The 26,246-nt window shown below is 42.1% G+C and overlaps 1 protein-coding gene across 1 annotated transcript; it reads left to right on the forward strand.

The window, feature by feature from the left end:
* Window positions 1–519: 519 nt before the first annotated feature.
* Window positions 520–25,446, forward strand: LOC125451317 (peptidyl-prolyl cis-trans isomerase C-like). Its single transcript, XM_048528309.1, has 6 exons — window positions 520–615; window positions 1,123–1,222; window positions 6,984–7,097; window positions 10,781–10,871; window positions 13,359–13,543; window positions 24,293–25,446. Exons 2-6 carry the CDS (start codon window positions 1,124–1,126, stop codon window positions 24,422–24,424), a joined length of 621 nt encoding a protein of 206 aa, XP_048384266.1. The 5' UTR covers window positions 520–615; window position 1,123; the 3' UTR covers window positions 24,425–25,446.
* Window positions 25,447–26,246: the final 800 nt, after the last annotated feature.

Raw genomic sequence — 26,246 nt, forward strand, 5'->3', positions numbered from 1 at the left:
TAGACGCATTTTGTGCAATGTTGTTCCTTTTCGGTGAGTATAACTCCTGCTGATTAACTTTCACATTATACTCAGGTTCTGTTCTTGAAGTAGTGCTTTTAAATGTCCCTGTTTAAATAGATGAGGAGTTTTTCATTTCTCCCATTTCAACAATCATCTCTTTCAAAAAGTAAAAATACATTTAAGCGGAATGCACACAAATCTAGAATATCACTGACTGCAAGTCGTGCATCATCCAATGATAATACTACTTTGTTAACAGTAGAGCTTGCTGTCACTTTTTTGTTCATTTCTAAAGGTTTTGAATTCTCCTGTAGAAGTCATAACGGAGACATGAAACGTTCGCTCTCGTTCTCTGTTTTCTCTCTGCATAGATGCTGCCACGCCTGCTGGGTTTCTCCGGCATTGCCTGTGTTTGTTTCAGATTTCCAGCATCCACATTACTTTACCTTGACAACAAAGTGTGGAGCTGGATGAACACAGCAGGCCAAGCAGCATCAGATCTGGCCTGCTGTGTTCATCCAGCTCCACACTTTGTTATCTTGGATTCTCCAGCGTCTGCAGTTCCCATTATCACTTACTTTACCTTGAACCGTTTTTCATCGAAAGAACAAGGTACGTGGAGTTATAGTACCCTATCAGTCACTTTCCAACGCTACAATAAATAAATGGTCATGCTAGGTGAAAGCAAGGCCAAAATGTCGCACTGAAGTTGCCTGAACTTTATCTCGTATGCTTTCGGGATTAAACAATTCTGTTCCGTCTTGAATGGATGATGTAGGATTGTCATATTATACGGCTTCAATTGTTCGTGCGATTACTGAACAATTTATCCAGAATCATTGGATTCGATGGGAAATGTGCCGAAATGTCCTGTACTTGTGGTGCATTAGGTAAGATTCACGGAGTTTGAACTGCAAGTCGGAGGTTAGACGTGAGCGGCGCTTTGTCACCGGTTCAGCTCTGGGATCCCGGAAAGGGCGTGTGTGCCTGCTGTCCCCACCCGCCGTGCTGCGCTGTTTGCTTCCAGTGAGAGGCGGAGTCTCAATCTCAGTGGGTATTTGTCGATGGAGAAAAGAGCCACGTAATTAAATTTTTTTTAAAAAACTTTATTTTCCCCAGGATGAAATCACAGTTGCTTTTGTTTCTGTTCGCGGTGTTTCTTCTGGATGCAGCCACCTGTGTGACTGAGAAAAAGCGAGGCCCAAAGGTAACAGCCAAGGTAGGTTCACAGTTGCTGGGGAACAGTGAGGGGGAGACGAGCAGCGGACAGCAAGAGGCCAATCCACCCAGTCGCAACTGGATTGACAGCTGATCTGTCCAACAGCGGGGCTCGGTGGAAGGATTTCCCCCTTTAAACGTCCAATCAGAATGGGCGGAAGGCGGGAGTTCAGGTCTCAGACGCTACTGATTCGACATTGCATTGTTACATTGAGACGAGTTCAATTGCAGGGCAACAGCTGACTCAATTATAGTAGTGTAATCTCAGACTGGTACAGACAGTGGTGACAAATCCCACGGTATACAGTTATAAAAAGAACGAAAAAGTTAGACGTATGGGAATAGGCGGGAGAAGAGGGGAACCTCAACATATGTTAACTGAAGTTGGGGATGATACTTGCCACGTAGCATGGCAGGCCCAAACTAAACACCCTGTAATCCTGTCCGCAAAATTGTAATTTAAAACCTTATGGTTAAAGCGAGCCCAGGCTAAATTTGGGCAAGCCCTCGCATTTATGCCGAGCTGCCTGTTGCTTTGAGTCCCGACTTCTCATTTGCAAACGCTAAACCGTTTTGAGAGTTACGGTTTTGTTTTAAATCAGACAAAGTAGTGGTGCATCTCTTTCGGAATTTGGTAAATCAAAAAATGTTCAAACACCATTGCATCTCGCGTGCGATATATACGGCAACGATGAATTTTCCTTTAAACCATTTGCGAAAGAGTAGAAGATAATAAAATGTGAGGCTGGATGAACACAGCAGGCCCAGCAGCATCTCAGGAGCACAAAAGCTGATGTTTCGAGCCTGGACCCTTCATCAGAGAGGGGGATGGGGGGAGGGTTCTGGAATAAACAGGGAGAGAGGGGGAGGTGGACCGAAGATGGAGAGAAAAGAAGATTGGTGGAGAGGAGAGGATAGATGGGGAGGTAGGGAGGGGATAGGTCAGTCCAGGGAAGACGGACAGTTCAAGGAGGTGGGATGAGGTTAGTAGGTAGGAGATGGAGGTGCAGCTTGGGGTGGGAGGAAGGGATGGATGAGAGGAAGAGGACTGAAATGAGTCTCACCTTTAGTGCAAGTGTAGCATTTCCTGCGGTTGCAGGGGAAGGTGCCAGGTGTGGTGGGGTTGGAGGGCAGTGTGGAGCGAACAAGGGAGTCACAGAGAGAGTGGTCTCTCCGGAAAGCAGACAAGGGTGGGGATGGAAAAATGTCTTGGGTGGTGGGGTCGGATTGTAGATGGCGTAAGTGTCGGAAGATGATGAGTTGTATCCGGAGGTTGGTCGGGTGATGTGCTGGAGATGGCCCAGGTGAACTGAAGGTTGGGGTGCACATCCCGCACATCCCAGATGTCCAAGTTCTTCAAGGACCGCAAATTTCCCCCCACAGTGGTTGAGAACGCCCTTGACCTCGTCTCCCACATTTTCTGCAACACATCCCTCACACCCCGCCCCCGCCACAACCGCCCAAAGAGGATCCCCCTCGTTCTCACACATCACCCCACCAACCTCCGGATACAATGCATCATCTTCCGACACTTCCGCCATCTACAATCCGACCCCACCACCCAAGACATTTTTCCATCCCCACCCTTGTCTGCTTTCCGGAGAGACCGCTCTCTCCGTGACTCCCTTGTTCACTCCACACTGCCCTCCAACCCCACCACACCGGCACCTTCCCCTGCAACCTCAGGAAATGCTACACTTGCCCCCACACCTCCTTCCTCACCCCTATCCCAGGCCCCAAGATGACTTTCCATATTTAGCAGAAGTTCACCTGCACATCTGCCAACGTGGTATACTGCATCCATTGTACCCGGTGTGGCTTCCTCTACATTGGGGAAACCAAGCGGAGGCTTGGGGACTGCTTTGCAGAACACCTCCGCTCGGTTCGCAATAAACAACTGCACCTCCCAGTTGCAAATCATTTCCACTCCCCCTCCCATTCTTTAGATGACATGTCCATCATGGGCCTCCTGCAGTGCCACAATGATGCCACCCGAAGATTGCAGGAACAGCAACTCATATTCCGCTTGGGAACCCTCCATCTTCGGTCCGTCTCCCCGTCTCTCCCTATTTATTCCAGACCCCTCACCCCATCCCCCTCTCTGATGAAGGGTCCAGGCCCGAAACGTCAGCTTTTGTGCTCCTGAGATGCTGCTGGGCCTGCTATGTTCATCCAGCCTCACATTGTATTATCTTGGATTCTCCAGCATCTGCAGTTCCCATTATCACTGCGAAAGAGTAGATATTGGCTCATTTAATAGTTTCAGATGAGCTTCCAGTGACATACTACACACATACTACATATATCTACATGCCACATACTAAGAACTTCTGTTTGTACATCCATTACTTTGCTTGACTATGACCTCTACTTTGGCTTGTCTGTTCTGGAAACGCTCACCCATGCTTTAATATTCCAACCCTCTCGTTGACTGGACTCCTGCATGGCACCTTTCTGTAAACATGACATAATCCAAAACTCTGCCTAATACCCAGATTCATTCACCTGGCACCCCTTGCTCATTGACTTACAATGGTTCCTGATGAAGAAATGTCTCTTGATTGTTAAGGGGATCAAGGGTTATGGGGAGAAAGTGGGAGAATGGGATTGAGAAACTTATCAGCCATGATTGCCCTAATTTCTGCTCCTACTTCTTGTGGTCTTATGATTTAAACATATTTCTCATTGTTTACAGATTCTTCCATTGATTAAATCCTGATATCGTCAGATATCTAAAATCTCTTAAGTTATTTGCACCCTTCCAATTCTGACCTTTTAAGCATCTCCTATTTCAATCACCCTATGAATCCCTTCATAATCTATATCCTAAACCTGTTATCTTTCCACTTGTCCACCTCATTTTCGTTCTACACAGCAGTCCTTACAACCTGCCACTGACACTAATCTTTTGGGCCATTTGCAGGAAAGGAAAGGGTAGGATTGTTTACTTTGTGATGAAGACATTCAGGGAATATTTGATTAAGGTGATCAAAATCATGGGAATCCAAATAGGGGAGAGTAGAGAGGCTCTTGTGGCTCAGTGGTAGTGTTCCTACTTCTGAGCTAGGTGGCTTGGGTTCGTGTCCCACCTGGTCTAGAGGCATGTAAGAACGTCTCTGAACAAGTTGATTAGCTAATATCTAAGCAATAGTATAGAACCTCAAAAGGAATGAGATGAGTTGGATGAATGGGCAAATAGGTGGTAAATGAAGTTCAATGCAGAGAAATATGAGATGGTTTGTAGATCAATGTAGAATTTAGGCTGTTGGAGAGGGAGAAGTCACTGAGGTTAATAAAGGCAGGATGTGAAAATTAGAACAGGAGGAGAAATAGGATAAAAGTGATGCTACAGTAATGAACAGAAATGGGAGGAAGGCCTGAGATTAAGCTAAAAATGAAGCCAGTTGAAAGGAAGAAGGGCATAGCATGTGCACTAGACTGTAAGAAATTTCCATATAATGGAGAAAGCAATGAATGTGGCCAGAAGGTGTGATCTATAATAGAGAAGGGAGGGATGTATTGGGAAATAACAAGGCAGAGTTCAGCCTGGAGCTGGGTGTGAAAAACAACATTTTAGGAGATAGTAGGAGGTCTCCTTGGGAACCCTGCAGCACATTGGTATCAATGTGCACTTCACAAGCTTCAAAATCTCCCCTTCCCCAACCATATCCCAAAACCAACCCAGCTTGTCCCCACCTGCCTAAACTGTCCTTCCTCCCACCTCAAGCCTCACCGCCATCTCTTGCCTACTAGCATCATCCCGTCCCCTTAACCTATCCCCTCCCTGACTCCCCACCTACACTCACCTTTACTGGCTCCAGCCCTGCCTCTTTGACCTGTCTGTCTCCTCTCCACCAATCTTCTCCTTTATCCATCTTCTATCCACTTGCCCCTCTCTCCCTATTTATTTAAGAATCCCCTTCCGCTCTCCCATTTCTGAAGAAGGGTCTAGGCCCAAAACGTCAGCTTTCCTGCTCTTCTGACGCTGCTTAGCCTGCTGTATTCATCCAGCTCTACGTCTTGTTTATCATCAACGTTTTAGGCGTTTGATTTTAATCTTATGAAGAGGTGTGACTTATATTAGGAATGTTATTTGCAGTTTTGGGACTAGAACATGGGGTTGAAAAATTCATTTAGATAGAGAGAGAGAGAGAGAGACCAGATAGGTGGTGGAGAGAAGAGCCAGAGGTTTAGAAGACAGTAGTAAGGAAAATAAACCTTTTAAGTTATTTATATGTAAATACATTACACAATGTAATTGGAAGCAGAAAAACAAGATGGCATATTTGTTTGGAAACAAACAAAAAATATGCAATGATAGGTTACATAATGGCCAAGACATGTCATGGCAACTATTCACATTGTTTGCACAAACTGAGATTAGGTTTGGTTGGGGCTGAATACGTTATTGGAAATAATTCTGAGGGAAAGAATACATCTGCACTTAGGGAAATACGGCTTAATCAGGGATAGTTAGCATGGATTTCTTAAGGGAAGGTCACTTTTGACAAATTTGATTCATTTTTTTTGAACAGCTAGTTAGGGATGTTGATGATGGTAATCATTTGATGCAGTTGTCATTAAGCTTTGACAAGGCTTTTAAAAAATATGAAGTCACCAAAGTAAGAGTCCATGAGATCCTAGACAAAGTGGCATATTGGATCAAGAACTCCCTAAAAGACAGAAAGCAGAGGGTAATGGTAGAGGAGATAATGGGAACTGCAGATGCTGGAGAATCCAAGATAATAAAATGTGAGGCTGGATGAACACAGCAGGCCAAGCAGCATCTCAGGAGCACAAAAGCTGACGTTTCGGGCCGATGAAGGGTCTAGGCCCGAAACGTCAGCTTTTGTGCTCCTGAGATGCTGCTTGGCCTGCTGTGTTCATCCAACCTCACATTTTATTATCTTGGTAACGGTAGAGGGATGTTTGTGTGATTGGAAGTCTGTTCTGACTAGCAGTCCGCAGAACTTGAGATCTGGAGCCCTTCCTACTTTTGGTGTGTGTAAATGATTTGAATTTAAATGTAAGGTATGATCAAAAAATTTGTGGATGATACGGAAATTGGTCAGGTGATAAATTGTGAGAAGGATATCTGTAAATTGCTGGATAGGGCAGTGGTTAATGAAATTCAACCCAGTAAAGTGTGTTATTGCTATTGTTTGTCTAGTCTATGGATCAGCTCTCTCAATTTTGTCACAATTCCCCCGATGTTATTAAGAAGAATTTCAAGGGTCATGTAGGTTGAATATGCATTTGTTGTTTTTGATGCCTAGGTTAATCAAAGATAGTCAATTTCAGAGGACAATCAAGAATCAACCACAGTGATATTGGGCTTTATTGCTAGGTAGGATCATTGACGTTTAGCATGTGTATTTCCCAACTTGCTTTACCACTGTGGTAGGAAGGCACAGTCACAAATCAGCAATTTTAGTGCTGTCATATAAAAATTGTTTACAGCTTTATCAATTTTACGTATAAAGTGGTTAAAAAAATTAAAAACCCCTGTTAATGCATTTGATTCCTCTAAATGCAAAAATGCATTATTTGTTAATTGTGCAAAGCAGGTGCTCATTTGTTAAAATTGTCTATTTCATACAAATGAATAATTTAAGGAAGGATAATTTCAAATTAGCAGGTATATTTGCCTGTCCTGTATTGTTGAAGGATTTTTCAGGTAGATACAAATATTGTAGTCCCAGATAAATTCATCATATTAGTTTATAAATGTACAATTCTAATGAAGGCTTATACAACTCTAGGTATTCTTCGACATTCAAATTGGCGGTAAAGATGTTGGAAGGATCGTTATTGGTTTATTTGGTAAAATTGTTCCATTGACTGCGGACAACTTTATCACCTTAGCAACTGGTGAGGTAAGATACTGACTGTCATGTGAAATTATGAACAACTAACTAGTTATAACATAAATTAGAAACTAATTAATTTTATTAAATATTCATTACCATTCCCACTCAATGCGCACAATTTTCTGAATTAGCCCTGATAATCCACATCCCTATTTTGTCCAAATATTGGTAATGTTGTATGCATTGTAATGATTTTTAAATGTTGAAATGCATTGAACTTAATATTCCGTGCTATATTTCCACGAATTTGAAACAGTTCTAATATTGCTGAGACTGGAATATCACTGTATGGAGGTCTTGTGACACAATGAGTAGTGAGCCTGCCTCTGAGCCAGAAGTTCCAAATTAGAGTGCCACCCCTAGACCTAATGGCCATGGAAGGTGCACTGATAAACTGTTGTTCTGTAATTTTCTTGTTCATTATTTGAATGTGCCACATTATCACGTACATCTCATAGAACATTTAATTTCATATAAACATGTAACAAGTGGCTACTCCCATGTTTCTACCAAAGCATGAGAGAAGAAAGCAGTGTCAAAGGAATGTTTGGCCCTTCTCTTATTCCTTCCTTTCTTTCTGTGATGACATTTCAAGCTATTTCTTTGCTTTTCATTATGACATAGCTTAAACTGATGAGGAAACAGGAAATAAATTTGTATCTTATCAGTCTGACTTTATACCAGCTTAATTTCCTCCCTTTTAAATCTTTTCCCAATCAATTCACTCGCAGTATGACAAAATTCCTTTTCTCTGTTTTTACAAGGGATGCTTGGAAACTTTTTGCTAAATGATGTGCATTCATGTGCTAGCTAGATTCCCTGATATATTGTTTTCTCTCCTTGGTTAAGATCGTCCCTGTTATAGGCAAAACTGGAAATTCAATGGAGAAATGTATCTGGACTCATTTTCAAGCAAGAACAATAAAATAGCCCCTTTAACTGTTTAACCTGTACGATTAAATTGAGATTAATTGCCAACTGCTTGGATCCCTAGTATATTTATTCAGGCCCTAGTATATATGCCAGAGACCAAAGCCCTCACTCAAATTTTGATGAGACTTTTAGATCAGTGCAGGCTCCCATTGTTGGTTCTGTATTTGAAAATGTTTGTGAACATTTAAAACAGGCATTAACTACGTAAAGATGAAGAAAAATTGATGAAAAGGAATTATACACACTCTATTCATCGTGGCATCTTAGGGCTATTTTTATTTTCTCATCCAGTGTAAATAATTATAAATGATTGCAGAAGGATTCCTTAGGAAAGTTTAGCAACTATTCAAATCTCATCATCTAAAGAATTGTACACTAAATACATTTAAACTGAACTAAACTGGAAAAATTGCATCAGAGATAATGGGAACTGCAGATGCTGGAGAATCTGAGATAACAAAGTGTAGACCTGGATGAACACAGCAGGCCAAGCAGCATCTTAGGAGCACGAAAGCTGATGTTTCGAGCCTAGACCCTTCATCAGAAAAGAGGGAGGGCGAGAAGGTACTGAAATAAATGGGGAGAGAGGGGGAGGCAGATCGAAGATGGATAGAGTAGAAGATAGGTGGAGAGGAGACAGACAAGCTAAAAAGACAGCATAGAGCCAGTACAGGTGAGTGTAACTAGGGAGGTTGGGAGGGGATAGGTCAGTCCGGGGAGGACGGACAGGTCAAGGGGGCGGGATGAGGTTAGTAGGAAGGAAATGGGGGTGTGGCTTGAGGTGGGTGGAGGGTATAGGTGAGAGGAAGATCAGGTTAGGGAGTTGGGGATGAGCTGGACTGGTTTTGGGATGCAGTAGAGCGAGAGGAGATTTTGAAGCTTGTGAAATCGACATTGATACCATTGGGCTGCAGGGTTCCCAAGCGGAATATGAGTTCCTGTTTCTGCAACCTTCGGGTGGCATCATTGTGACACTGCAGGAGACCCAGGATGGACATGTTGTCTGAGGAATGGGAGGGGGAGTTGAAATGGTTTGCGACTGGGAGATGCAGTTGTTTATTGCGAACCGAGCGGAGGTGTTCTGCAAAGCGGCCCCCAAGCCTCCGCTTGGTTTCCCAGATGTAGAGGAGGCCTCAACGGGTACAGCGGATGCAGTATACCACATTAGCAGTTATGCAGGTGAACCTCTGCTTGATGTGGAAAGTCTTCTTGGGGCCTGGGATAGGGGTGAGGGAGGAGGTGTGGGGGCAGGTGTAGCACTTCCTGTGTTGTAGGGGAAAGTGCCAGGTGTGGTGGAGCTGGAGTGGAGTGTGGAGTGAACAAGGGAGTCACGGAGAGAGTGGTCCCTCTGGAAAGCAGACAAGCGTGCGGAGGGAAAAATGTCTTTGGTGGTGGGGTTGGATTGTAGATGGCGAAAGTGTCGGAAGATGATGCGTTTTATCCGGAGGTCGGTGGGGTGATATGTGAGGACTAGGGGGATTCTCTTTTGGTAGTTATTTCGAGGACAGGGTGTGAAGGATGAGTTGCGGGAAATGCAGCAGACACGGTTGAGGGTGTTCTCGACCACTGTTGGTGGGGGGTGGGGAGCGGCTGTTGCGGTCCTTGTAAAACGAGGACATCTGAGATGTACGGGAGTGGAATGCCTCATCCTGGGAGCAGGTGCGGCAGAGTCGAAGGAATTGGGAATAGGGAATTGTATTTTTGCAGGAAGGTGGGTGGGAGAAGGTGTATTCTAGGTAGCTGTGGGAGTCGGTCGGCTTGAAATGGATATCGGTTTCTAGGTGGTTGCCTGAGACGGAGATGTAGAGGTCCAGGAAGATGAGGGAGGTGTTAGAGATAGCCTAGGTGAACTTGAGGATTCTCCCCTGCCTTCCCAACTTTCACTTATGAATTGAGCTCCTTATTTATATTTCTTGTATTGTCTGTACTTATAAATTTCAGCTCAATTTACTTTTTTGCAGTCACATCATAGCTAGTAGATCTAACCGTGCGTGTAAGTGTTTGGTGAATAATTCCAATCTTCACAATATTTCACTGTAATAAAAAAAGTACATTGCAGAAATGACGTAGTGTTAGCAGTTGTCAATAATACCTGTTAAAAAAAAACTGTCATATTTATAAAGGACCTCATAGACATTGAGATCATTGATAATACATAGCCCTTACTCTTCACCCAAGCCACCGTGGTCCTCAGTTGCTGAAGTATTTCACATTCTTGTGATTTAGGGGAACAGTTTGCATGTGGCATGCTCTTGCTAATAGTATTGAGACAAACCACTAGATAATCTATTCTGACTGACATTGGCCAAGGTGAAAATATTGGCTTAAACTCTGAAAGAGCAACTCCAATTATCTTGGAATTATGCTAGGAGATCTTTAACATCTATTTGAGAGTGCTGATGGAATCGCTGGCATCTTGTAGTAAATCATGATACAGTTTTTCTTCAAGTGACATTTTCCGTTTTCTTTTCCTGGTCTTATGTTATGTATTACATTCCATCAGAGTAAAATCTTGTTTGTAATTTTGTATGCAGATTACTGTATTCTACGTCCCACAATCAGTAACGGACTGATTGTATTAAGTTCTTTATTCCTAAAGAGAAAATACATAAAGTTGTGCTTTATAAAATATATGCTCATTATTTTCATTGATGTATAACATTTATACTTTGATCAAGCTTTTAATTTCATTACCCAATCTGAACTCAAGTTAACTGATTAAAATGTTCTGTAATACTTTATTAAATGGCTTTCAGAGAGGGTTTGGTTACAAAGGCAGCACGTTTCATCGTGTGATCAAGGATTTCTTGATACAAGGTGGAGATATTACTTCAAGTGGAAAAGGAGGTAATTACCTTTAAATTTCATTATAGAATACACAAGTAACATTGATGTCTCATAAATGTGAGGCAATGACCATCTCTATTAAAAGACAATCTAACCACTGCTCCATTGACATTCAATGGTGTTGCCATCACTGCATCCCACACCATCAACATCTTTGGGGTTATCTTTGACCAGAATCTCAACTGGACTTCCCACATAAACACAATGGCTGAAAGAGCAGGTCAGATGCTAGGAATACTGCAGCGAGTAACTCCCTTCTTGACGCATCAAAGCCTGTCCACCATCCAAATAAAAACCAAAAGAACTGTGGATGCTGTAAAGGAACAAAAGCAGAAGTTACTGGAAAAGCTCAGCAGGCCTGGCAGTATCTGCGAAGGAAAAATCAGAGTTAATGTTTCGGGTCCGGTGACCCTTCCTCAAAACTGTCGGGAAACTGTCAGTTTATATGCAGAAGATAGGGAGGGCGATGAGGTAGGGAGCAAGGGATAGGATAAAGAATCGAACCCAAGTGACAGAAGAGCAGTTGGATCGATAAAGAAGTTGATAACGATGTTGAATCCAGAGGGCTGCAATATTGAGTTAAATAATTTTAGGGCCTAAACTCTCCCATGTCCTAGCCCCCTACCCAACACACCAGGTCTTCTTATCACATAGCCTGCCATTACACACTACCTATTGTTAGACAATAGACAATAGGTGCTGGCGTAGGCCATTCGGTCCTTCGAGCCAGCACCACCATTCATTATGATCATGGCTGATCATCCACAATCAGTATCCTCTTCCTGCCTCATCTCCATAACCCTTGATTCCACTATCTTTAAGAGCTCTATCTATCTCGTTCTTGAAAGTATCCAGAGAGTTGTCCTCCACTGCCTTCTGGGGCAGAGCGTTCCATATATCCACCACTCTCTGGGTGAAGAAGTTTTTCCTTAACTCTGTTCTAAATGACCTAGCCCTTATTTTTAAACTGTGTCCTCTGATTCTGGACTCACCCATCAGCGGAAACATGCTTCCTGCCTCCAGAGTGTCCAATCCCTTAATAATCTTATACGTCTCAATCAGAGCCCCTCTCATCCTTCTAAACTCAAGTGTATACAAGCCCGGTCGCTCCAATCTTTCAACATATGATAGCCCTGCCATTCTGGGAATTGACCTCGTGAACCTACGCTGCACTCCCTCAATAGCAAGAATGTCCTTCCTCAAATTTGGAGACCAAAACTGCACACAATACTTCAGGTGTGGTCTCACCAGGGCCCTGTACAGCTGCAGAAGGACCTCTTTGCTCCTATACTCAATTTCTCTTGTTATGAAGGCCAGCATGCTATTAGCTTTCTTCACTGCCTGCTGTGACTGTTAGTCACTAACAGTCCCCATTAACAGCTATTCACGCTCCTATCCAAATTGTTATTAACTCCTTTGTCTATCCAAATGCTATTCTCTCTCTTTGGGCTCCATCCTTTTATCATATTGTTTACTCCCTACCCCATCACCCTCCCTATCTTCTGCATGTAAATTGACATTTTCCTAGCTACCATCAGTTCTGAGGAGGTGTCAACACACCACAAACATGAATAGTGATTTTTTCCTCACAGATGCTGCCAGACTTGCTGAGCTTTTCCAGCAACTTCTGTTTTTGTTCCTGTCCACCATCTACAAGGCACAAGTCAGAAGTGTGATAGATTACTCCTCACTTGCCTGGATGGGTGCAGCACCAACAAAACTCAAGATGCTTGACACCATCCAGGACAAAGCAACCCGCTTGATTAGCATCACATTCACTTCCTCCACCACTGAGACTCAGTAGTAGCAGCGTGTACCATCTACAAGGTGCACTGCAGAAATGCACCAAAGATCCTTAGACAAACCCTTGACCATTTCCATCTAAAAGGACAAGGGCAGCAGATACACGGGAACACCATGACCTACATGTTCCAGCCCAAGCCACTCATGATTCTGACTTGGAAATATTAACTGTTACTGGGTCAAAATCCTAGAATTCCCTCCTTACAGCAGGTGAACTGCAGCAGTTCAAGAAGGCACCTTACCACAACCTCAGTAGCAACAAAAGGATAATTACTGGACAGCCAGTTAGTCCTATTCATGAATAAAAAATAACTGTTGGTACTTCTCTTCACTTTTGAAACAAAAATCATTAAATGTTCAGTTATATCTTACATTAGAAATTGATTTTACTTTACCAGAGAAACAGATGTTGGACTCATGATTATTTTTAATTTGCAGTAAATTGCTTAGTATAAAAACGTTTAATACACTGCTATTTTAACCTTTCTCATCCATTCCAGTTGCTGCATATACTATTTTGTTTGTGTTATATGATGACATTCTAAGAATATAGAACTTCTGGTTCGAGCACAAATTAGACACCATTAGAAAGATACTTCTTTACAGTTAATATGCTGTAAATATCTACTGTAGTGTCGGATTAATGTCCATTAACGCACTATGCACTGCTGTTCGATATTCTAGGAAAAAGCATCTATGGAGATACTTTTCCTGATGAAAACTTCAAGCTGAAACACTATGGAATTGGATGGGTCAGCATGGCTAATTCAGGACCAGATACTAATGGCTCCCAGTTTTTTATTTCATTGACAAAACCAAAGTGGCTAGATGGAAAGCATGTGGTGTTTGGCAAGGTCATATCTGGAATGGTAACTAACTGTTTACTTTTCTGACTGACCACTTATTATATTCTGTTTAATTATTACCTAAAGCATTTTTTTTCAGCAACAATGGATACATGTATAAGTCAACGCTATTCCACTAAACTAAAGATAGTCTAGTCACCTAAGCAGCAGGACAAAGGGTGCGGTTTACAAATGTTCCGGTCATCTTTAGTTTCGGAATGAACAGATCTATTACTAAGTACTAAGTTTAGGACCTTTTAATTACATTTCATTTTTTAAGTACATAAATTAAATTATTTACAAGTGACTTAATATTTAATTCAAATCATTATACTCAGTCACTATTAATGAAGTGTATTTATCTTTTGTAAAAAATGGAGACACCACATACATACTAAGTCAGTTGTTTTCTGTTTCCATGTGAAAGATATATCCAGTTCACTTTTTGTTGGACTGAATGTGAACGTGAAATGGAAGATTATTTGTATGTTCTTAAATTGTCTGATGGCTGATGCATCGACACTGAAAATGGGTATGGGGATATTCTGTGCAAATGACTCATTGGATGCAGTATACACAGGGTGTAATCTTCATACTGCTTGCTCATTTACATGAGTACTGCATGCAGTCAGCACTTTTAATGGTCTGCTCATCTCACCAGGGACCTCCCAAAAAAGATAATAAAACAGAAAACACTGGAAATATTTGGTGGTCAGGCAGCATCTTTAGAGAGAGAAATTGAATTACAATTTCAAGAAGATGATCTTTTATCACTCTGATGAAAGGCCATTTAATTGAAAAGTGGGGGTGGAATTTATCTAACTGAATGCATTGGGAGGGGGGGTCGGCATTGCAGAAGGGAGCCTGCTCACTGGTTAGGGAGCCATGTTGAGCCCTGTGTCACTTCTGACACAATTACCACACAGTCAGCTACTTACCTGGATATTCTTGGACCTCCCACTCGCTTAAAGGACCAGTAGGGCAGAAGACCTGTCCCAGTGTCTTTCAACCAATCAAAAACCAGTAGCACTCTGCTGCAGTGGTGGTCACTGTTGGTGCTGCACCCAAGCCTGCAGGAGGGATGAGAGACTGGCAGGGTTTATTGGGCAGCCTCCCAAGTGAGTGGCTGCCATGGCAGCCAATGCTTGAATACCAGTGGGGATGCTGCCTGATCTGGTGTTGTCAGAACTTTCAGTTTTGGTTTCAGATTTCCAGCATTTGCAGGCTTTTGCTTTTATGTTTGCCAACTTGGAAACTTACCTGCATCAATTTAAAGCAAACGTGCATGTGGCTGAAACAGGCTTTGGGAGTGGCTGAACATGGGAGAGAGCAAACACTTAGGTTTTCTTGGTAAAAAGGCACAGCAATGTCCTGTACTAACAGCTCACCAGGAGGGCCTCCAAGCATGCAGTGAAGAGGTTAATTCCAGAAGTCGATGCGATGTTGCAAGAAGTTCAATGTCTCACTATGAGTATCCAATGTATCTCTAATGCCATATCCTGTCACCGGTACCAGAAAGCTCAATCCCTGCTCATCACCACACATATGCCACACTTCCCATCAATAAAATCTATCAATCAAGACTCATTCCTAACAATCATATGTTTTATCTTCCATTCAGCACTAATATAAAGCAGAAGTCGGGAGTGCAATGGAATATTCTCCACTTGTTTGGATAAGTGCTGCCCCATAATACTCAAGAAATTTGACACCATCCATGACCAAGTAGCTTGTTTGATTAGTATCCCGCACACCACCTTCAACATTCACTCATTCCACTACTAGTGTTGCAGCCATGGAGTCATACGGCATAGAAACAGGCCCTTTTGCCCAGCATAGCCAGGCAGACCAAAAATACCACGCTGCAGTAATCCCATTTACCTGCACTCCATCCATAGCCTAGAATGCCTTGGCATTTTCAGTGCTCATTCAGCTGATTCTTAAACGTTGCAAGAGTAGCTGCTTCCACCTCCCTCGCAAGCAACGCATCAATCATTCATTTTTGAACCTTAGTATCTTCTATCTTGAATATTCTGATGCCATCAGAATGTTCTTTGATGTGCAAATGACTACATTGTTTGCCATCTACAAAATGCATGTTTCCTTAATAGAACATTTCAAATCTGCAATCTCAACCACTTAGAAAAACACAGGTAACAGACACAAGGGAATGTCATCACTTTCAAGTTCATCTCAAACTCGTGTACCATCCTGTCTTGGAACTTTATCATCATTAGATGGCTCTTTGGTCTAGGCGTATGAATCTCGCTTAGGGTGCTGCACAATGGTGGCATGCAAGAAGTCCCCATTTCGACTCCTAGATGAGCCCCAGTTTCTTGGGGTGGCACGGTGGCTCAGTGCTTAGCACTGCTGCGGCACAATGCCAGGGACACGGGTTCGATTCCAGCCTCGGGCAACTGTGTGTGGAGTTTGCACATTCTCCCCATATCTGCGTGGGTTTCCTCCCATGGTCCCAAGGAATGCAGGGTAGGTGGATTGGCCATGCTAAGTTGTGTTTAGGTTAGGTGGGTTAAACATAGGAAATTAGGGGAATGGGTCTGGGTGCGATGCTGCTTTGAATGGGTGGTGTGGACTTGTTGGGCCAAAGGGCTTGTTTGCACACTGTAGGGATTCTCTGAACTATGAACTATTCCTTTGCTGTCGTTGAACACATTCCTGATAATCCTTTCCGAACAGCAGTTTGGGTGTATCTACACAACATAGACTGAAAGAAAGCATATCACCCCCGCCTTCTCAAGGGCATTTAGGGTTGAGCAATGAATGTCAACCTTGCCGGCAATGCTCACCATGAGCAAACCAAAAAAATCCCTCCGATCCATATCTCCCAACTCACAACGCATCCAGAACAGCCACATCATCTAAACATATTGCACAATAATTGCTGAGGCTGTTCCCTCTCTCTTGCAGGAGACAGGAATGGTTGTTGCAGGTTCCGGGATTTAGATGTTTCAGTAAGAACAGAGAAGATGGTAAAAGAGGGGGAGGTGTGGCATTGTTGGTCAAGGACAGTATTACAGTTGCAGAAAGGATGTTTGGGGACTCGTCAACTGAGGTAGTATGGGCTGAGGTTAGAAACAGGAAAGGAGAGGTCACCCTGTTGGGAGTTTTCTATAGGCCTCCGAATAGTTCCAAATATGTAGAGGAAAGGATAGCAAAGATGATTCTCGATAGGAGTGAGAGAGACAAGGTAGTTGTCATGGGGGACTTCAACTTTCCAAATATTGACTGGGAACACTATAGTTCAAGTACCATAGATGGGTCAGTTTTTGCCCAGTGTGTGCAGGAGGGCTTCCTGACACAGTATGTAGACTGGCCAACAAGGGTCGAAGCCACATTAGATTTGGTACTGGGTAATGAGCCTGGCCAGGTGTTAGATTTGGAAGTAGGTGAGCACTTTGGTGATAGCGATCACAATTCTGTTATGTTTACTTTAGTGATAGAAAGGGATAGGTGTATACCACTGGGCAAGAGTTAAAGCTGGGGCAAAGGCAATTATGATGAGATTAGGCAGGATTTAGGGAGCATAGGATGGGGAAGGAAACTGCAGGGGATGGGCACATGAGAAATGTGGAGCTTATTCAAGGAAAAGCTCCTCTGTGTCCTAGATAAGTATGTACCTGTCAGGCAGGGAGGAAGCTGTAGAGCGCGGGAGCCATGGTTTACGAAGGAAGTGGAATCTCTGGTCAAGAGGAAGAAGAAGGCTTATGTTAGGATGAGATGTGAAGGCTCACTTAGGGCGCTTGAGGTTACAAGGTAGCCAGGAAAGACCTAAAGCGAGAGCTCAGAAGAGCCAGGAGGAGACATGAGAAGTTGTTGGTGGATAGGATCAGGGTAAACCGTAAGGCTTTCTATAGATATTTAAGGAATAAGAGAATGACGAGAGTAAGATTAGGGCCAATCAAGGATAGTAGTGGGAAGTTGTGTGTGGAGCCAGAGGAGATGGGGAAGCACTAAATGAATATTTTTCGACAATATTCACTCTAGAAAACGATAATGTTATTGAAAAGAATACTGAGATACAGGCTACTAGACTAGGTGGGATTGAGGTTCACAAGGAAGAGGTATTAGAAATCCTACAGAGTGTGAAAATAGATAAGTCCCCTGGGCCGGATGGGATTTATCCTAGGATCCTCTGGGAAGCCACAGAGGAGATTGCCGAGCCTTTGGCATTGATCTTTAACTCGTCATTGTCTATGAGAATAGTGCCAGAAGACTGGAGGATAGCAAATATGGTTCCCCTGTTCAAGAAGGGGAGTAGAGACAACCCTGGTAATTATAGACCGGTGAACCTTACTTCATTTGTTGGTAAAGTGTTGGAAAAGGTTATAAGAGATAGGATTTATAATCATCTAGAAAAGATAATTTGATTGGGGATAGTCAGCATGGTTTTGTGAAGGGTAGGTCATGCTTCACAAACCTTATTGACTTCTTTGAGAAGGTGACCAAACAGGTAGATGAGAGTAAACCGGTTGATGTGGTATATATGGATTTCAGCAAGGCGTTCGATAAGGTTCCCCACAGTATGCTATTGTACAAAATGCAGAGGAATGGGATTGTTGGAGATATAGCAGTTTGGATCAGAAATTGGCTTGCTGAAAGAAGACAGAGGGTGGTAGTTGATGGGAAATGTTCATCCTGGAGACCAGTTACTAGTGGTGTACCGCAAGGATCGGTGTTGGGTCCACTGCTGTTTGTCATTTTTATAAATGACCTGGATGAGGACATAGAAGGTTGGGTTAGTAAATTTGCAGACAACATTAAGGTCGGTGGAGTTGTGGATAGTGACGAAGGATGTTGTAGGTTACAGAGAGACATAGATAAGCTGCAGAGCTGGGCTGAGAGGTGGCAAATGGAGTTTAGTGCGGACAAGTGTGAGGTGATGCACTTTGGTAGGAGTAACCAGAATGCAAAGTACTGGGCTAATGGTAAGATTCTTGGTAGTGTAGTTTAGCAGAGAGATCTCAGTGTCCATGTACACAGATCCTTGAAAGTTGCCACCCAGGTTGACAGGGTTGTTAAGAAGGCATACAGTGTTTTAGCTTTTATTAACAGAGGGATCAAGTTCCGGAACTATGAGGTTATGCTGCAGCTGTACAAAACTCTGGTGCGGTCGCACTTTGAGTATTGCGTACCGTTCTGGTCACCGCATTATAAGAAGGATGTGGAAGCTTTGGAAAGGGTGCAGAGGAGATTTACTAGGATGTTGCCTGGTAAGGAGGGAGGGTCTTATGAAGAAAGGCTGAGGGGACTTGAGGCTGTTTTCGTTAGAGAGAAGAGGTGACTTAGTTGAGACATATAAGATCATTAGAGGGTTAGATAGGGTGGATAGGGAGAGCCTTTTTCCCATGATGGTGACGGCGAGCACGAGGGGGCATAGCTTTAAATTGAAGGGTGGAAGATATAGGACAGATGTCAGAGGTAGTTTCTTTACTCAGAGAGTAGTAAGAGTATGGAATGCTTTGCCTGCAACGGTAGTAGATTCGCCAACTTTAAGTACATTTAAGTCGTCATTGGACAAGCTATGGACGTACATGGAATAGTGTAGGTTAGATGGGCTTCAGATCGGTATGACAGGTCGGCACAACATCGAGGGCCGAAGGGCCTGTACTGTGCTGTAATGTTCTATGTTCTATGTAATGCACAGGAGAAAAGAAGAGGAATTAACTGGAGGGGGGAAACCATGTCTGTATCTCCTTACTTCCCTGGGGAGACAGTGCTGTCCACACCCCACTATCAGAAAAACTGTTAGTGAAAACACTGAAAATAATGATACTCTCAGTCTCCTTCTTGCATCCTTCATCTTTTTTCATTCTCCAACTTCTTCTGGCTTACAATTTTCAAAATGTGTAAGTATCTTACTTTTTCCATGCTCCTCTGCACCACCATCACCACTCTTCTTTACCCATGTGCTAGTTCTCTTTCAGATACCTCAGTACTGCCTGCTCAGTCACACTCACAGTCACCAGCTCAGATGCGGAAACTATGCATATCTTAACGGATGGATCAGAGGCAAGATTAGCACCTGATGAGAGAGTGGGCTGCAACCAAGGCATAGCGACAAAGATTGCACAAACACCAGCTTGCCAGAGGACAACGTCACATACAACTTTTATAGAGAACTCAGATGAAGAGTTTGATGGCCAGGCTGCAGAAATGGGCTGATGGCAAAACCCGACAAGATATTTGATGCAGTGGGAAAACCGTGAGAAACCTGCAGTCAAAGTTAATAAAAATGGATGAGCCTGACGCCAATCTGACGTTGGACTTTGTGCAGAGCTTCAGACCCATCCTCGTGAGCATGAAAATGTTGTTCGACTCCTAGCTATAATGCAGCTTCTGATAACTGCTGTTTGAGCTTCACTTGGAGAATGAACAGTTTCTGTCAAATGCCTGAGTACTCCAGCGCAATCTCAGACTGACTTTGAGCAAGCTCAGCTTTCTGCCAAGCTGGTGCCACTGTGACTATGGATAGCAGTGATCAAGCAGCTTGCGGTGTCCTAACAGTCCAGCAAACATGTCCTTCAACAGAATTGCTCAGGTACTGCACTAAGACAGTAGCAGGGGCTTCATCTTCTCTTAGGGGGACATTTGTTCTTCAATTCTCCCACATCTCCAGCTGTCAGCCAATTGGCCCAGATCACTACCGCCCTGTTGAGGTGGCCCTCGCTGAAGCTGGCCTCATAGAGCTGCTTGATGTTGCTGACTTGGCTGTTCAAAGGCGATCTGCAGTCTCTTCCATTGAAAATCAGCTGTATTCCATCCCAATGCTGCAAACACTGGATAGCTCTGCATATATACATTCAAGCAGACACAACATAGCTTTGTGAAAGGGAGATTGTATTTAACTAATTAAATTGAACCTTTTTGAGGAGCTAATAAGCAAGGTAGATAGGAGGGAACCTGTGAACGCAGCCTACTTGGATTTCGAAAGGGCATTGGATAAAGCACCACATTAAATAACAATAAACCAGATGAATTATCAGCTCAAATCGCAATTCATTTATGACCTGATAGCAACTATGGAAACATGGATATAGGGAAACCAAAGCAGAGACCACAAAATCCAAGGGTATTTGACAATCATGAAGAATGGGATCCTGGGAAAGGTAGTGCAGTAGCTCTGCTATTTAGGCAGATGATTGAAATTGTTAGGAGAGAGGACCTTAGCGCTAATGTTTGTTCTCTGGGCAGGCTAGTTCACAATGCTGTATGATCTGATTCTCATGATGAAAGTTGCTACAAAATAGCTAGGAATCTCCAGAGTTGGTTGGATCTATTGTGGCGGATGTAGACCAATTCCTGGTCTAACTAGAAGAGTCTCTTGCGGTTAAAAGGCCTAGGCCTGAACCATGTGAAACAGTCTTAGAATAAGGGAAAACCATTTAGGACAGAGATGAGGAGGAAATTCTAATTCCCCACTTCAGAAGACATTGAGCAAGTTCAAAACTGAGATTCATAGACTTGTACACATTAAAAACATCATGGGATACTGGGATAGTGCAGGAAAATAGTGTCAATTAGAACATCAGCCACAATCTTATAGCATGGCAGAACAGCCTTGAAGGGCTAAGTCCTGCTTCTATTTCTTTTCTGAAAATTACACTCCAGGATTAGAGAACATGGCATCACGGTAACATATTAGAATGCAAGTAGGATTGATTAGCTGGCAGGAAGCAAAAAGTTGGGATAAATTGGTTTCTTTTAGTTGGCAAGTTGTAACAAATTTAGTCTCACAGTGATCAGTGCTCGGTCCTTGATTATTTATAATCTGTATCAATGCTTTGGATGAAAGAACCAAATGAATGGTAGCTAAATTTGCCAATGACGGCAAAGTAAGTAGGCACATAAGTTCTCAAGAGGAGGTAGAGACTCTCTAAAAGACATAGATTTAGTGAGAGGGAATGGTCTAGTAGATGGAATATAATATTGGAAAATGTGTACTCGTTTATTATGGCAGCAACAATACAAAAGCAGCATATTATTTAGAGAGTTATTGAAGAACTTGTATTGTAGAGGGATGTGCATTTCCTGGTTTTTAATTAATAAGTAGATACAGCAGGTGATTAGGTAGGCAAATGGAATATTATATAGAATAAATATAAAAGGAGGGATGTTTGTTACAGTTGTAGAATTATAAGTAATTCAGAGAAAGTTTGCTCAATTCATTGCTAGGATGAAGGGCTTATTTTGTGAAGAAGGATTAAAATGTTGGACCAATACTCATTGGAGTTTAGAAAAGTGAGAGGTGACCTTATTGAAACATAAAATCCTGAGGGCACTAGATTGTGTTTATACAAGAGGATGCTTCCTGATGCGGTGGGAACTGGAAGTAGGGGAAGCAGCTGCAGAACAAGAAGTCTCTCTTTCAAAACAGAAATGAGGAGAAATATTTTCTCTCAGAGAAATCAGTGAGATTCTCCTCTCCAGAAAGCAGAGGAGGCTAAATCATTGGATTTATTCAAGAATTAGATAGATTGTTGCTAACACAAGTGAATGAAGGGTAATGGGAGCAGAGGAAAATGGTGTTCAGACTACAAGTATGCCAGATAAAGGCATACAGAAAAAAATCACCGAAGGAATTCAGAAAGATGATTACTGTCAGGTTGCATGCAATTTGGCATAATTTCGGATATAAAGTTTCATTTGGAGCATTCATCTTGTGGTGACTTTTATTTGTGCAATGCAATCAAAATGTTGAAGTGATAGTCTGTGACAGAAAGATAGTAAGTAGTGTGGGATTGTTAGTGAATGGGGAATTGGGGTTACAGACATTGGTATTGTACTCAAATTAGTTTCTTTACTTGCAGCCTGTCAGAAAGTGGCTCACCAGGTTGCTATCATCCATCTTCATAATCCTCCTGCTCATGCTCCTTGCATGATAGCTGGGGATAAGAGCTGCCTCCCCCTTACTGGCAATATTACACAGCATACACACTGTGTTTTTAGGCTGCTTCACGCATAACTGCAGCCCTCATCGAGGCAGTAGAAATGGTCTACTGTATCACATTTTGTGTGGCAACATGGTGTTCAACATACTGTTGCTGCACAGGTGCATGGATTGTAAACTGGATTCAAGAGCACTGTTGTCAGTTCTGTTGTGATCCCATTTTGGCCTTTAGTTTGTCTTTTTGCTATCTTTGTAATGGCTAACCTTGAATGTTGTTGTATTTGCTAGATATTTTTTCCTCTGTTCCACTTCTATTATTCTGTAACCCATATTCTCATATTTTCTTCTTTTCTATACTCATTGATTTCCTATCTTCTCACATTTTATCCCTTTCCCCATTATTTAGTTCAATGCTGTCTGTATATGATCAATACTTCCTTAGTTCGGTGGCTCACAAAAACAATGGTCCCAATACAGTTCGGGTGTGGACTTCTAATGGTACAGTCCCCACTTGCCTCAGTACTAGTGCACAGACTGAAAGCCACATTTCCTAGGCCGGTCTTTGAGCCACTTTTCATCTCTAATGCTGTGTACCCTATTTGCAAGCGTAATCAAAGATTTGGGGTTGTATTTTAATATGGTGCCTAACTCTTCACACTTTGTATTCAGAAGCTCTTTCATAGAATCCCGACAGTGTGGAAACAGGTCATTTGGCCCAACAAGTCCACACCAACAGCGCAAACAGCATTCCACCCAGTCTCACTCTCTCCCCTACCATATACCTGGAATACTGCATTTCCCATGGCTAATCCACCTAACCTACAATCCCTGATACTATGGCCAATTAGAGCATGGTCAATTCACCTAACCTGCATGTCTTTGAACTGTTGGAGAAAACTGGAGCATGCAGAGGAAACCCACGCAAACAAATGGAGAACATGGAAATTCTACACAGACCTGAGGCTGGAGTTGAACCTGGGTCCCTGACACTGGTAGAGTGCTAACCATTGAGCTACTGTGACCAGTAACCAAAGCTGAAAACCCTATCCTATTTGGTATCACTGCCTTCTGGCACAAATAATATAGGTAATTTTCCCCCTTACTGATGCTTTGCAGTGTTTGTAGTTCAGCCTCCATCTCATAATCTCTGCGCCGAGTTTGCTGTAACTTCAAACACTTACAGCAGATATGTTTGACCTTGAGCAAAATGGTATCCAAGAACTCCCACATGTCACAGACTTAACACATCAACTGAACTGGTACCCTAAATGAGTTTTAATGAATTTATTCACATGTGTTGCATTTTATATCCTTTATTAGCTTTACCACTAATTTTCAAACAATGTTAAAATTTAATAATAAGAAAGACCTTAATCACTTACAAGAAAGTCACACACAGCTAATTTCTTTCTCTTTAGTACGGCAAGAACCAATTCTAATCATCTCCAATGTATTTATCTCTGTCTGCGACTGATTGCTACTGCACCTTTTCTGGCCTCCTCCATGTAGTGGTACTGACTGCCTGTTTAGGGGTCTTCTCTTGTTCTGATACCTATAGTTCACACTTAATGCCTGTCTTGGGCTCTTCTTCTTTCTGGACCGCCTAGTTTATGTTCCAGATTATCAGGACATTTGGATTTTAACATAGTTAAAGAAAATGGGAGCAAGAATGAGCATAATCGTGTAACATTCCATGCAAAATTCCAATTAACTGTTGCAATAAAGATAAGTTTGGAGATGCATGGGAACATAATTAACTATCACATTGGTCCTGATGATACACTTTCTGTGGGGAACTGTAAAAAATGTAAATTTAGTAATTCTTCCAGAATGTTACTAACAGATTTTTTGTTTCATTTTTTAAGCCTGTGGTACACATGATAGAGCTCCAGGAAACAAACAGTGAAAACTTACCTCTTCAAGACTGTGTGATTGTAAATAGTGGCAAGATAGACGTGAAGGAACCCTTTGTGGTTGAAGTAAATGAAGATGACTAGATAGCAGACCAGTGTCACTCAGGAATAACACAGGATATGAGAGGATGACAGTTTCTTGTAACATCTTTGTTAGTGATATACCAAAGCGTTATTCTACATTTTCTACTGGACTTCTCAAGCAAGGATTGACTCATACATTTCAAAGATTATTTGCAGTGCACTAATCTAGATATGGATGTGCGGAGCATCCTTTCTCTATGAGAAGCTTCTCCTGAATATGGAGCTGTGAAGAGCAGAAGCACTCCTCTGACAAAATGTTAAGGTGATTAATTGGCCCCACTCTCCTGCAAACCCATCCCCAAGCACTGTGACCTGACCCACTTTAATGACAGATGACATAAAGTTAGCAGTGGCATACCTGTTGACTCCCTGTGGGCTCACATCATGTACTGGCTCTGTTGAAATGAGACCCGAGGCCCAATCTTGATGCAGTGTTAGATCTCACCATTCAGGTGCAACGAATACATAAATTGGGGATAAATTTTAGGCCTATATTTTTAGTACAACTATGAAATTGCAGAATGATTCAGTGCTGTTTACATTAGTTGCAATGCTCTTTACTTTGTTCCACTTAAACTTTTATAAAATTGCTGTTTCACAAATATGTTAGTTGTATAGTATCATTTTTATTAAAGTTATATTTGCAACCTAACAGATAATGTATTTATGATAAACTTTGTTCTCAGCCAGAAAAGTTACATTATTATAATATTTTCTTAATGATTTTAATCAAAAATGCTACTTAAGTGGAAACATCCATAGACCTTTGGTCACCTAGAAGGACAAGGACAGCAGATACATAGCAGCATCACCACTTGCTCTTAGCATCCTGACTTTGTATGATATGAACTGTCTGTACTGCTCACAAAACAAAACTTTTCACTGTACGTCTGACAACCATAAATCAAGTCAAAAAATTCTTGGAAATATATACTGATTCTTCACTGTTGCTGATCAAGATCCTGGAATTCCCTTCCTAACAGCATTGCTGGTTTGCCCACTTCAAGTAGACTGTAGTGGTTGAAGAAAATAGCTCACCATCACCTTCTCAAGGAATGATTTTTTAAAATAAAACTAAAGAAATTAAATATTTGTCATCAAATATTAAATGTCTTAATATGTTGTGGATTGAAAATATTTGTGTAAAAATGGATTTCTAAGAATAATGTTAGCCAGTGTAAATAATTTCTTTGTTCAGTTTGTGTTGAACTTATAGAACATAGAACGTAGATCAGTACAGCACAGTACAGGCCCTTCGGCCCCCAATGTTGTTCCAAATATTTACCTTAAACTTAAGGTCTATCTAACCTCCACCCCTACCTTATACTATCATCTATATGCCTATCTGATCTGCTGAAGTTGGGTGCAATTTTGTCAGATCTTTATTGTGATGATTCCTGACAAAACTGGGAGATCATTTTCCAAATCATAACAACCTAATTACATAAACAATTTATCAAAATTTACGATTGTGATTATAATTGTTTAATATTTGAGCCAAAGCTAAATGAAGATCAAGCTGCTATATTTTGAGTTATTGTTCTGGGCTTTATAGTTGGGGTGAAACAACCGCCCTCAGTGCTGACCTCGAAGAAAGTTGCAAAGGTGTAGCTATGCACTTCCCCAGTCATAAATGAAAACTGATCTCAGGTCTAGAGCTGTCAAGGCATCAGCAGCAAAACAAGCATACAATGGTCTTGAAATATTGTCACCACAATCAAACCTGTGGGTTTCATTTCTGGGTAGATGCATTTTGCACCCCATGACCAAAGAGGAGAATTATAGAGATCTATAGTACAGAAAAAGTCCTTTTGGCCCATCA

The sequence above is a fragment of the Stegostoma tigrinum genome, chromosome 3, assembly GCF_030684315.1.
Source record: "Stegostoma tigrinum isolate sSteTig4 chromosome 3, sSteTig4.hap1, whole genome shotgun sequence".
Lineage (NCBI taxonomy): Eukaryota > Metazoa > Chordata > Chondrichthyes > Orectolobiformes > Stegostomatidae > Stegostoma > Stegostoma tigrinum.